This window comes from Puntigrus tetrazona, chromosome 14 (assembly GCF_018831695.1).
Source record: "Puntigrus tetrazona isolate hp1 chromosome 14, ASM1883169v1, whole genome shotgun sequence".
Taxonomy (NCBI): domain Eukaryota; kingdom Metazoa; phylum Chordata; class Actinopteri; order Cypriniformes; family Cyprinidae; genus Puntigrus; species Puntigrus tetrazona.
The window spans coordinates 20,585,202-20,599,458 of record NC_056712.1 but is presented as its reverse complement, the minus strand read 5'-3'; the positions used below and the strand labels follow the sequence as shown (position 1 = coordinate 20,599,458).

The window sequence follows — 14,257 nt, the reverse complement described above, 5'->3', positions numbered from 1 at the left end:
CTCTTCACTTCTGGCTGCGGTTGAAACTCACATTATTGCTTCCTCTAGAATCTGAAGGATTTTTGTCACAAAAGGCCAGAAGTGACGGGAAGTATATGAAGAGTCTGCTATAAAAAGCATTGCAATATGATATGAATAAGGTATGAATTTACATTGTGTCGTGGCAGATCCTTGCAATACTTTTTTTTTTTTTAATAATTTGGAGCTTTTTAATTAATTTTTTACTTTTAAAGCAACGCTTAATTTTTAAATATTCTAATTAAATAGGTGCTTGTTTTATAATTTGCTGCGCATTTTTTTATTAATTTTACTTTTAAGCTAAATGTTTTATTTAATATCTCATTAAATTTACATTATTAAAATATAGTATTCAGTGATATCGCTTATTTTATTAATGCATTTTCAGTTTTATTACAACTAGTCAGGATTTCTATTTATATTTCAGTATACTTGTGTTATTTATTTATTCTGTAATAATATCACTCTTTTCATTTTAATTCATTTACATTGTGTTCCTGTGTTTGAAAAGATCTAACGCCTGCTTTTACAAAGCTAAATAAATACATAGATTTGTCACAATATTTTATTATATTTTTATTTTTTAGAGTATTTATGTTTTTATATTTAATATTGATATTTTATTACTTATAAGAAATAGTAGCTACACAGGAGACAAAGCTGTACATTTTGATTAATACATATGCAAAAATAAAAAAATAAATAAAATAAAATTTTATATATATATATATATATATATATATATATATATATATATATATATATATATATATATATATATATATATATATATGTGTATATATATATATATATATATATATATATATATATATATATGTGTATATATATATATATATATATATATATATATATATATATATATATTATAAACATTATAAATTTTTTTCTCTTATTTCCTTTAAGAAAATCTTCAGACCTTTTAGTGTTTTACACTTTACATTAAGATAGCAAATGCAAATGAAAAAGCCTGAATTATAAGATAAAAGTCACAATTATTATGTGTTTTAATTAAAACATAACAGAGTTAAACAGTTAAACTGAAGATATGTGCAATATTGATAAGCACATTGTTTTAGTAAAGTGCATGTTCTTCTTAATGCACATAGCATTTGTGACTGCATTGTACAAAAAAAACTCTAGACATTTCTCAGAAAAAATCTAGATATTTGAATTAAATGAAAAAAACTCACTTCATTATCATCTACCAATAATTATTAACTTAACTCTCTCTCGCCTTCCAGACTGATCTTTCTATATTTCCAGATACATCCGCTTTCTCTATCTGGTTTTAATATCTATATGCTGGGTGGGTTTCTGGAGGTCTGATAGTGAAGCCGTAACTGATAAACTGACAAATGTGGAAGCCCTGTTTATAAGAAAGACCTTTCCAAACTCTCTGTGACCGTGCAATTTTTTTTTCAGGATGTACTTCCAGAAACAGTGTCAAAGCGCACGAGGCAATCACGCTGCGGGTTATGATCCAGTATTAGATGCATGAGTTTTGTCTCGAGGTTTAGATCTGGTGCTTAATGGCGAGAGCGAGGAGAAATAAACAGTGTCTCAGGAGGGATTGTGCCTCGTACTGCTGATAGTCTGGATCAGGGGTGTAGAGGAGATAAATGACCTCTTGGCTTCAGTTCACTCTCCCCAGCGCTCTTCCGCCATACATTTTCTGTCTGGATTAGCTGGGGGCGCTGAGAAGATTATGCTTTCGAAACTGCAGGATTGCTGGATTTGACTTTTTTTATACTTGATTTTATATATTTTCAGGTTATGGCATAGTATGTGCCGTATCTGTAGTAAAGAACATGTACCGCATCTTAATATCCATTCGCTTTAATACTGACAGGCAATGCTAAATAAAATTCAAAAATAAAGGTAAAATGCCTGTAAAAATAAATGTGTAAATTATTTCAAATTAATTTTATTTATCTATCTGTTTTTTTTTACAATACAGAGTTTATATTACTTGGGGCTTTGCCTTTTTAAATTTATTTATTTTATTTATTTTATTTTATTTATTTTCTTATTATTTTTTATATGCCATTCTTATCTTTCAGAATTGAGAAATGAGATAAAAATATTATAAAAATTTTTTTTATTAATTTCATTGCTATTTAACGACACTCTACTCTTCCGATATCTCTATTTGACTTCACACGTGATTTCCTTAAAAATGCGGTAATTCTGCATTCATTTAAACCGTAAATGTTGCTATTTTTACTAATCACTCAGGTAAAAGTGCTAGGACGACGCTTGCAGATTTCCAGCTGCGGATGGTAACAACATCAACATTACTGTGATCAGTGTTTACTACTTGCCATGTGCCCGCAGGCAGCAAATGAAAGAGTTTAACTATGTTTTTTTGCATGGATAATATCAAACCAGCCTCTCTGACTGAAAAAGCTCTCTAGCAGCATCTCTACCCACAGATATCGCTGAATCCTGCCAATCATTCACATTCGTGCCTTTGCTGATATTTTTTTTTTGCTGCTTTTGGATAGGCACAGAGATTTACAGGATTTTCTTTTAAAGTAGCAAAACAGACAAAATATAAAATAAATTCCCTGTAAAAGGGCGGCGGGAGTGAGTAAAGCTGACATCTCTTGTGTTGAATTTAGGGTCCAAGTTCACGTTAATACAGGCAGTGCCATTAACGCAGGTTCATTTTGAGGCTATGAATTAAAGATCTGAACAAAACTGTTTTTAAAAGATCACTGTAGAAGCTTCTGTTAAATGGTGCAAAAGTCTCACTTTATTACAAGTTATAGCATGAAATAAACACGAATGAACATCGAAAGACACAATACGACTTGAAATCAGTGATAAAGCTACTGTATGTCACTTGCATTATACAGTTTTCTACAGACGTTTTTATCAATTAATATTAATATCTTTGTAATGTATTTTTTATAATGCCAGTCTCCTCGGAGTCATGTGTGTGCACTTGGTTTTAGTAAGGATAGTTTTAATCAGCTTGCACAGAGAGTGAATGTCTAGCAGATCAGACCAATCACGCCCTACGCTAAAACCCAGAGCTTCAGACTCCAGTTCAAGTGTGTCATTAATGTGGGATGCAGCACCGCTCTTACAAAAAGAGCGCGCGTGGAGAAAAGTCGCATCGGTTTTTTCGATTCTTGCTGAGGTCTGAGTTAGCATTCTTTTTGCTTTTAGCTTCGTGCAGTAAGTGCAACAACCTTGAAAGAGAGTTTGAACGCTGCTGGAATGCGTGCTCGCTTTAGGTCGGTGAAGAAGAAATTTGGTAAAAACACGCATTTCAAGCATTTCTATAAAGTCACCAGTTACTTTGGCTTCACGCAAATTGATTATCCTCAAATGTCATGCATACATTTTCATTAATATCGCATATTATTTCCAGCAGAAACGAGACTAACAATTTGTAGTAATGACTCTCAAAACAGAAGTTCTCCTGAAGGAAGCATTTTATTCAGCTGTGTCTGCTTAAATATATATTTTTTACGTTAGTAAACATTTGTTCCAATTTTCATTTCCCAAAATACCCCATAGAGAAGTATTTACAGTACAGCAATGTCATGATTTTATTCTATTACTTTTATTGTATTATGATTTTTAGATTATTTGTTCATGATATTTGCACCATATTTGTTCTCACAATCTTTTTGAATATTCTTCTACTGGAAACTTTGAAAATTAGTTTCACTGTGCTATTTTATTAAATAAATAAGATCTTTTGAATCTTAGGATGTGAAACTATTGTGGAGTGTATTTGGTTTTTGTGCTGATTTTGGTTTATTATAGATTAATAAATATGTCACTGGTGGCAGCAAGTACCAGTCTTTATGAGTGATTCACTGAATCATCCATTCAAAATGACTAATTCATTTCAAACAGATCAAGAGACTTTGTTTTGTAAAATTATACTTGAATCATTCGCTTCAAATGATTTGTTCATAAGGTTCATTCAGAAATTAAACACTGCCGTACTGATGTACTCCAGCTTTTTATTGGAGCCATGTTTTGGGTGTAAAAGACTACAACAACAACAAATAATAGACAATATTGAGTCTAAAATGTAACTCCCTTGGTATTCACTTGTTTGTTTGTATCACATTTGCAATCACGCTTTTGTTTGTTATATGCAAAGTGAAGGACATACTCTGTAATGTCAGCTTGCATATTGCTAAAACTAGAATTATGATATTATCACAGATGAGAAATATTTCACAAGCAATTTAATACCACAAATAGTGTGTGTTTCACTGAGAATTGCAAAAAGAAAAGATGCACTTCAAAAACTACGATCATGCCCTAAATTAACTGAAAAGTTAGGGCTCTATCAGACTCCAAAACAGGATGAAAAATACTCTAGATGGTAGATTACATGGTTTCAGTGTTTGATATAATCTGTGTTGTTAAAAGCTCTATATAAGTAAAAGTGATTGATTGATTGCGGAGTGTATAGTGTGCCAGTTGGGACACAAATATAGTTACAATAAGGCTTCATGGCAGTCTAGCTTTTGGCATTAATGCATATGAGCTGGAGATCCTTTGTTATGTTCTGGTTCAACCACACTGAAGGTCATCAGAAACATCATCGTATTATTAGGGTCTCACCTCAGCTTGGCCATAAGGTGGAGTTCTGGTCCTCTGCCTGTAAACGCCTTCCCTTCCCAAACTCCGCCCTCATTGAGCTGGAGATCCACACTCTTATCTCCTTCCACACACTTTTCGGGCCTCTGGGACTTGTACACGAAATGTCACCTGTGACGAGGCCTCTAGCCGGCCCTCGCGAGGTTCAAACAGCACACAGCCCTTCTTCCAGGATCCGGGACATGCGTGAAGAAACGGAGGCCACCTGTTCACAGAGGTGTTCTTCAGAATGTAATCACACAGGAGGGGGTACGCTTGTTTTAGTGATGTATTTCCATAGAGGCCGAGCTTGTAGATTCCTGACCCAGGTAGGCTGATGCTTATGGTGACTTTGCTCACTGTGCGTGAAGAGGATGTGGTTTGAAAGGGTAGTTTGACTTGCTGGTCCATCGCCTGCTCTCTTTGAATAATTTGCAGAAGAGATCTATGTCTTGACGGTTTTGGAAGGTGATGTCGCACTTTCCATGCTGTGTGTCAACCAGTGGTTGTGTATGGCTGAACTTCGAAGAGGCCGGCCTCCAGAGTCTGGATACCAGGACCGCAAAAACTGGTGAGGCCGCTGGGGAAAAGCTCGTTCAGGTTAACGGCACCAGCTGTGCAGTTTAGAAGAAAGTTGCCTGCATTTTTTAATCCGCCTTCCTTCGTCCAATCCTTCACAAACACAGACAGTCGGTAGAAACCATAGTAAGGACAGAGGACGTTGCATGTGATTTGGTTTGGCTCAGTCTGAATGGCCAAGCATTTCTCAGCTAAAGTGTCATCTAGGTTCTTGTGGCTCAGTTCACCCACCACCTTAAGTGGTCTGGTAGTCTTTAAGACTACCGTAAAGGATCCAGACTCTAGTGAAATGATGTCATTCCCAAAATTGCAAGGCTCGAGTCCTAAACTCATTGAATCTGGTTGCAGGCCCCAGCAATTGTGAGGATTCTCGGGCAGCTCTTCTGAGGTCTTGGGTGATGGACATTTCAACTGGAAGGAAATAGATCCAGTCCAATGTTCTGCTTGTGTTTTCAGCTCCAGCAAAAGCCTAAGCTCATACATGCCAGGGTTTGGGGGGCATGAGGCGTAGCTTCATACTGTGCTGTGTGCTGGGTGAAAAAGCCCATGGAATTGCTCACCTTTTGTCGATTTTTGCCACTGAGCTGGAAAATGTCATAGCTGAAATGGACCAGCTGAGGGAAAGTCATCGATACCGTCGCCGCGCGCTTTCTGGGACACGCAGATGGAAAAGGTGTCAATTATTCACAGCGGTACATCAACTGATGGGTCAATGACATGAAAAGCCATCTAGTAGTTAATTCAAGAATATATTAAAGATGTACTTTTTTTTATCACCATGCTTGTATTTCTGAAGTTAAATGTTTTTATTTGGTTGCTTATAGTATAAAATGTGTTAACAACTGTCCTTAGATCAAAAAGAATTTGAACAAATGAAAAGTGTAGTTTAAGAAAAAGGGGGAAATTATGTCATGGTAGAGCTCAGGCCAGTTGTTCAAATATCTTAATCTGGATTTGGACATGTTTTGCTATCCAGGATCAGGTAATCCATCATATTTTTATGCTGGTTTTTGGTTGCCAGTAATCTAGATGCACACTGTTTCCGATGACCAAATCTGGATTACTAGTGCACTGAAAATTGCATTCACGAAATAAACTTTGCGTCATGCTCACGAATTACAAACTTTTGAGTGGTTCATCTCTGATGATTATGTCAATGTAGTCTACAAACAGTGATTTAAAAAAAAAAAAAAACACTTTATTTATTAAGATTGGATTTTGTGACTCTCATCCCATTTTAGAATCCTTTTAAAATGCTGAAATGTAGTGAAATTATTTTGAACAACTGGCCCTCTTGACTGTGTCAAGGCTGCAAGGACTGTATCAAATTATTTGACATTTCATGCCAAGCCAAGGTTAATTCAGGGTCGAAATGTTTTGTGGTGTTGACCAAAGAATTTGATAAAAAGAATATGGCATTTATGGATTATTTCATATATATATATATATATATATATATATATATATATATATATATATATATATATATATATATATATATATATATATATATATGCTTTTTAAGAGTTTGGGATGGTATGGGGATAAATGATTAACGACAAAATTTGGGGGTTGAGTATCCCTTTAAGAATTTCTTGATTATTGCAGAGATCATTTCTAAGCTTAACAGCAAGTGTGGTTTAAAGTTCATTTACCTGTAACTATAAGGTATTGTTTCGGGTGAATGAGAGTTAAGTTTAGTTTGTAGAAGTTAGAACCTTTGTTCACCATCTTCTCAAACTCTTCAATCGTAATAAGGCTTTCTAACAGCTGCCACTTCTCCTCTTCAGGATAATGTCTGGTAATGAAGATCTCGGGTCGGTCAGGAAGTAGAACTCGTTATATCTGAAGGTTTAGTAATTTTCAATATGGTCAGTGCATGTAGTGTTTCATATTACTTTGTGGTCAAAAATATAGTGCATGCTTTTTTAGGTCAGCAATTTTTACTTCATTTATGTAAGATACAGTAACAGTGAGATGTTTTAAAGTGTGGTCTTACTTCTTTGTAAAGGCTCTTTTGTCTATGTCCACAGTTCCAGCTCCCCAGCAGGCGTCCAACAGGTACCATTGTCCATCAAGACTCACTGCATTCCAGCTGTGGTCAGATTTAGCGTTTCGGAAACTATGACCGTACTCGTAACCAAGGCCTTTACTATAGCCCAACACCTCTCTGCACTCAATGCCAGCTTCCCTGAGAAGACAGTGCGATTAAACAACCTGAAAATTTCAGTGTGGCTCCATGTAAAAAGAGTTCAGTTCTGTAGTACAGTGTGTGTATCAGACCACTAGATCACAATTTTATTTAACCAACTCAATGCCAAGCATAAGACTTTGATTATTATCTTCTTTAATCTTCCATCTAACATCACATCTAACTGTATTCATTTTAATAGCCTTGTTTTTTCAATATCATCCTAAATTATATGCATCTTTGATTGATGTATTTGGCTATTCCTATAGGATTGTTTAGTTTCTCTCCATTGATCTCATCTGCATCTCTTTTTAATGGTTGATTTAACTGATTTAATTTATCCTCTTTTAAATGAAACTTCATTCTCACTGTCATTTTTCCTCACTGCTCTTTTTACGAAATGTCATTTTATTTCGATTTCCAAGTAATCAAACTGATTCTATTATATATTGCCAAACTCTTCGATAATCTCCGGATGTGTCTGCCTATGGAGCCCTTTAGTGAGCGCTTAACTTTTTTGTACATAGATGGAGAAAACTACATAAAATTGCAAATAATCGCAAAGGTTGTTTCTCATTCTCGGAGGGAAATCTATTGAAAGCAGTGCTGGGTATTGATTAATTACATGTAATCAAAATTCAATTGGATCGTTACATTTACAAATGTCAATGTTAGATTACAAATATTCTTAATTATACTGTTTTTATATCGATTACATCGCTTGTATTGCATTTGACGCTTTTGTGCTATCCTTCTATCTTGCCATTCGGTTTGATATTTTGTTATAACTTTCATAAATAGTGCAGAATCACCAGACTCTTTTAGATAAATTGCTTGGATTACCTGCACATCTGTGAACAGACGTTGAGTAACCAGCGCATTACAGCCCGTCCAGTCGAAATGACCTCCTCAGCAGAGACCGTCTTCTTAGATAACCCCAGTAAGCCATGCACATCATACTCTATAAGCAAAACACAGTATCTGTTACCAATGTTACCAAGCATTTATGTCACGATATTAGATATTAGCCTAGTTTGCTAACATTAAGACCACATGTAGTTTTTATTTGTGTGTGTGTGGTTTAAGTATCACCTAATGGCAGTTCGGACACATATTACTGTATTATTTATGCACTGCAACAATGAATCATGATTTTTATAAGGCAAATGGTTCTTATAAAAGAAACCAAAAATGCATGTAAGAATTTGTATACGACATCGCACGCCATTAGGGTTCCAATGGGGTGATCATTTTCAGCATCATTTCAAAGTTTTCTAAAAAGATCTTTTCCAAAGTTAAAAAAAAAAAAATTTCCAGAAATGTTCAGCCCCTTTGCAACCCTAGGATGTCTGATGTTGAGTCCAATAACTAAGGGCCAGTGTAATGAAGTAAATCCTGCAAGAGACACAAAGTCAATTAAATCAGTGAACCTCAAAAAAGAATCAAACCCTTGATTGCTGATGTGTGAGATACTTTTTGTGTCTGCGAGAGAAAGACGGTGAAAGACTGACCGATGTAGTGACAAAGCCAGATCCAGATGGCACGCGCAGTTTGTCTAAATCACTGCTTGCCCCTCTGTGATTGTCTGGGTGATTGCTCGCACTGAAAAGATCTTTCTGATTCTGAGCTGCAAATTACAAATCCAAATAAACACGCATCAAGCTACTCGCTCCTCCAAAAACAAAAACATACTCTTAGGAACATCTGATCTCTCTCACCTCTCTTCCAGTATTGATTGCATGCGTGTCAATCTTGTGGAAAACCTCAGGGTTCGGTATTAGGTCCTTTTTCAGTTTTCTTCTGGGCTTGTTTAATGTTAATTTTCTTGAACCTTCCTCTTGGGTCATTGTGTTTTTCCTCTTCAATCTATTTGCGCTATTTTTTTGCCTTTCCTTGTGTTTATCCAGTGACCTCTGTTCGTCACTATCCATCACTATCCCGTTTTCAGACACGGATCTCTTGATTGGCTCTTTTGCATTGACTGATTGAGGTCTTTCTGTCATTTTACCTGTTTTGCCATCATTGATTGATGACTCGCTGGTCTTAAAACTCCACTCTTAAGCACGACAGCGTCTTCCTTTGGGATGCCGTCAGCCTGTCCTTGTTTGGACTGAGTCGTCGTCGCGGTTTCCTTGCAGTCTTGTTTGCTCTGTTGCTCATGTCTCTGGTTTGGCTGTGAGGTTAAAGTGTGTACAGGGGGCTCCCCTGATGCCGTGGAGCTTCTGTTGGACTTTGTTTGACTGTGGCGGTCACTACGTTTAGGGTAGAAGCAGCTAAAGCATTTCAGCTTTAAACAGCATTTCATCTTTAAGCACATCTTGTCCTTTACTGTTTAGCCTTTAGAGCCGAATGATGATACCACACACTTGTTGTATGGCTTGTCGACCAGAGGTACTTTCCGATGCAGTTACCTGGTGGCGAATGGGGAAAAAATGAACAAATAAATAAATAAATAATAAATAATCGATTATTGATTCCAATAAATGATTTAAATGCATCACCTGTTGAGTGATTGCAGTTTACATTTTCATAACTTATTTTTTAAGTAAAAGACTAAAGTAAAATAATCCTATTTATTTAAATGCTTGAAAGTTTGCTGAGGCCCCCTGGTTTTGAACCGAATCATGTAAGAAGGTTTTTTGCACAGGCAAGCATTTACAAAGAAGGTACTGCACATATGTGATTTGCAAGTGTCGTGTGTGTTACCGTAATCGTGTTTCCATGAATGACTCACACACCTGTATATTAACAGTTTATCACTACTTGTAATGAACTTTGATTCTTTACGTGGCATTCTCTTTAACTACCCGTGTTATTACGGTGGTTCTCAGTATATGTTAAAGGGACATATTGGACATATTGCATTGTTTAATATACTAATATACTATACTTTCTTGTTTATAAGTTGCATTCTGTAAAATTTACAGTTTGTTATATTAGTTTGTCTGTGTTTTTTGTGAAAGAAATGTTTTAGTCAAAGAATAAAACCCCCAAATTCTCAAATAAAGCTCAAACGCAGTACAGTACGCGGAGGAAAATGCAATTTAGCATCTAGGAACCATGTAAAAATAATTAAATTACAACTAGGAAACCATTCATCGAATATATACACGCTCGTATACATTAATAAACATCTTAACAACAATGTAACTCTTTAACTGGCATAGATGGCCAGTGTAACTAATAAATGACAGAGAACAGCAAAACCTCCTTACCTGTCCATTAGAGACAGAACTGTGGCTAAAGAACTGCTCCACCCTTGTAAAGGAGGATCACACTACAATAAAACACTCGTAAAACACAGTTTACTCATAATGCTGGTAGAACACATTACGTCTTCGCTACGTCATAAGCACAATTATAACAGAAGACATGTTTTAAACAAGCAACCCAAAATAATCGGTTTGGTTCAAAATAAAACAGCAGTTGAAATTAAATCCAGTTTAATTACCAAAAGGCTTTAGAGATGGCAAACAGAAGAGCATTACTATCCCATAACTCCCGTATCTGTGCCGCACCGACAGGTGCTTTTAGAAATGTTTGCCATTATGCTCTTCTTCTGAGAATCACAGCACTGTGGTAATCGCATCTTTTCAGGAAGGTGCTTTAATAAGTCCATCTTCCTCGGCGTGTAATGAATAAATGCACTTCTTACAGGTATGGCAATTACCGGACCAGAGAAAGTGATTTAGGTGGCGTGCGTCCAGAATAGTGTATGTATTTACAGCTGAGAAATTGATTTTAGCAAATTGGGAGAAAAATTTAATATTAAAAGGAACACGTTTCTGGTTATACATCAATTTGTAATTAGTTGTCTCTAGGAAGCGGGGTAAAAGACGTGATGCGAAAGACAAGATGCAAATTTAGAGTTCAGATGTCAAAGCCATCCCGTTTTCAATGCGTCTAAACCCGAAGCGCAAGGTGAAAGTGAAACATAACGATGATTTCTAATGATGGGGCTGGAGCTGGCTGTTACTTGTTTTCCTTCACTGAATATTTCTCAGGATGGGATTATTTTTGTAAGATAAAAAACCCTGTTAAGCAATGAACTGGTATTGCGTTGTCATGCTGTATGGAGTTACTGTCAAACGTCTCAGTAAGTAATTAATGTAGGATTTATAGCTAAGATTAATGAAACAAAACTGCTTTAAACGTGTAAAGGTAACATTTAATACTTTATGGTTACTGAGATAGAGTCTCACCTTTACCCTGTTGCAAATAAAAAAAAAAGATAAAGAACTGACATGAAGGATATATATAGCGGCTATAAAACATGCTGCATACAAACATTGCTTCTTTCTGGAGCCACTTTGCATGAAAGCCTTTGACTAACTAGTAAATGTAGCTTTACATCACTTGTTCAGCAATGGATGCTCTCCAGTAAATGGGCGCCATTAGAATGAGAGTCAAAACAGTTCATAAAAACAATACACCGTACAAAATCACAATAATCCACACCACTCCAGTTCATTAGTTAATGCCTTGAGATTTAAAAAGCTGCAGGTTTAGGTTTAAAGTCTGAGATAGAAACCAAAGATTTTTTTTTTGGTTACTTTCCACTTAAATTCATGCTAATAACAATTGGTACTAAATAGAATGTCAAGACTGCATATATGAACATGTTTTCCTATTAATTGTTAATAATCCACGTTTAGATTTAAAATGAATATTACCGCGCAGATTAAATGCTGTGGAAAAAAAGAAAACGGAACACAAGCACAGTATTATTTGAAGACTTTAATTGCAAAAACAGATAACAAAAATCATGCTTTTTCATTGAGACGTTTATGAGAAAATTATCAGGCCTGAAAACCCCACATGTGATAATCTAGAACACAGTCTAACACTTGATGGTTGTTTTGTTAATTAATTCTTCTTCATCAATTAGAAACCTCAGTGTAATGTTTAAAAGAAATCTTCCTTTGAAAGCCATGTTTCTAGCATCTGTGGTTTTCTCAGAAACATATCTAAATTTTGCGACCTATGCTCTAAATGTCAAATGCAGAAATATTAATTCATGCGTTTATGACCTCGAGGTTAGATTGTTGTAATGCTTTATTGGGTGGTTGTTCTGCACGCTTAATAAACAAACTTCAGCTAGTCCAAAACACAGCAGCTAGAGTCCTTACTAGAACTAGGAAGTATTAGCCCGGTTCTGTCAACACTGATAAACATCAGATAGATTTTAAAATCTTATTAATTACCTATAAAGCCCTGAATGGTTTAGCTCCTCAATACTTGAGCGAGCTGTTATCACATTATAGTCCTGCACGTCCACTCGTTCTCAAAACTCTGGCCATTTGATAATACCTAGAATATCAAAATCAACTGCGGGCGCCAGATCCCTTTCCTATCTAGCACCTAAACTCTGGAACAATCTCCCTAACACTGTTCAGGAGGCAGACACACTCTCTTAAATCTAGATGAAACCTATCCTCTTTAACCTCTTTAAATCTCTTTAACCTATCCTACACATAACACACAAATACACTTCTATTAATCAAAATCTGTTAAAGGATTGCTAGGCTGCATTAATTAGATCAGCCGGAACCAGGAACGCTCCTCATAAAACACAATTTACTTGTGACATCGTAAAACGAATGGCATCTACGCTAATATTAGTCTTGCTTTCTTTCTTATTCTGTTTCTCAGTTCGTATCCAGATCAGATAGTGGATCAGCACCCAGAGATGATGTTTACAGATTGTCAGCAGAGACCAAGACACCTAGAAGAGCCCCATCCCCAGTGACCACCATCGGGACAAGACCACAGGAATCATATGAGTCCTCTACTCAATCTGACTTTGCTGCGATTGGAATTGACCTGGAGAACCTGGAGAACTGACCCCAAGTGAGCCCGGTTTCTCCCAATCATTTTTTTTTCATTCTGTCACGTATGGGGTTCTGGTTCCTTGCCGCTGTCGCCTCTGTCTTGCTTAATTGAGGACTATTTGATTACACAGACACTATTTAAACTGAACGGAGCTAGACAATGACGTCTTTGAATTCGAAAATTAAAGTGCCTTTACCTGAAAATTGAGTGTTTAATCTTGTCATTAAACATTACCGACACTCTATTCTCTAATTTGATGCTGTTCAGTGCTTCGACACAATTTGTATTGATAATATATAAATAAAGGTGACTTGACTTGCGTTTCAGTTAATCTCAGTCGAACCGCAGTTGGGTTATTGAGATAAGATTAAAAAAATAACTGAAGAAGCCAACTAACACATAACTAGCCAACTATAAAACATCACGTAATAAAAACACAATTTTGCAAGTAAACTCCTCATTTATTTATTGTTACACAGGTGTTGTACCTGTATTTTTGCCTTCCTTTGCCTTTTGATTTAGGTTTAACGTAAATATCTGTTAAATTAATGGTTAAAGTATCGACAGACAGTTAGAAGTAGATTTATCCTCGCACTGCTCTGCCTATTTTTATGCTTCTGTTAAAAGTGTAACAAATGTGTGAGTGTAGGTAAGTATTCCAGGTTGTTCATTTTCCCATTACACAGGTCCAGATCCTCTTCACACAGAGGTGAAATGGCAGAAGTCCCGGTGAACGGTTTGACTGGAGGCACCCCAGGTGATCTCTGATAGCTGTCGTTGTGCAAAAACTATTTTTAAAGGGTATACGAGAGCTACTTATTTTATGTACAGGCGTATAAAATTGCTTTTCTCTCAATTTCACCTCGAGTTGGAGACAAAGTGTAGTCTGTACGTATTGCAACACACAGAAACAATGAGAACTGTGCTCATTCCAAAGTAAAAATAAACACTTAACATTGATATGTAAATCTATTCTGTGCTTTGTTTGTTAGTTTTATGTATTTG

At 35.9% G+C, this 14,257-nt stretch overlaps 1 protein-coding gene across 1 annotated transcript; it reads right to left on the bottom strand.

Annotated features, from left to right (window-relative positions):
* Window positions 1-6,992: 6,992 nt before the first annotated feature.
* On the bottom strand, window positions 6,993-8,301 carry LOC122357532 (kyphoscoliosis peptidase-like). The gene is made up of 3 exons (XM_043256933.1): window positions 8,264-8,301; window positions 7,229-7,420; window positions 6,993-7,074 (listed from the first exon to the last, which is right to left on the bottom strand). Exons 1-3 carry the CDS (start codon window positions 8,299-8,301, stop codon window positions 6,993-6,995), a joined length of 312 nt encoding a protein of 103 aa, XP_043112868.1.
* Window positions 8,302-14,257: the final 5,956 nt, after the last annotated feature.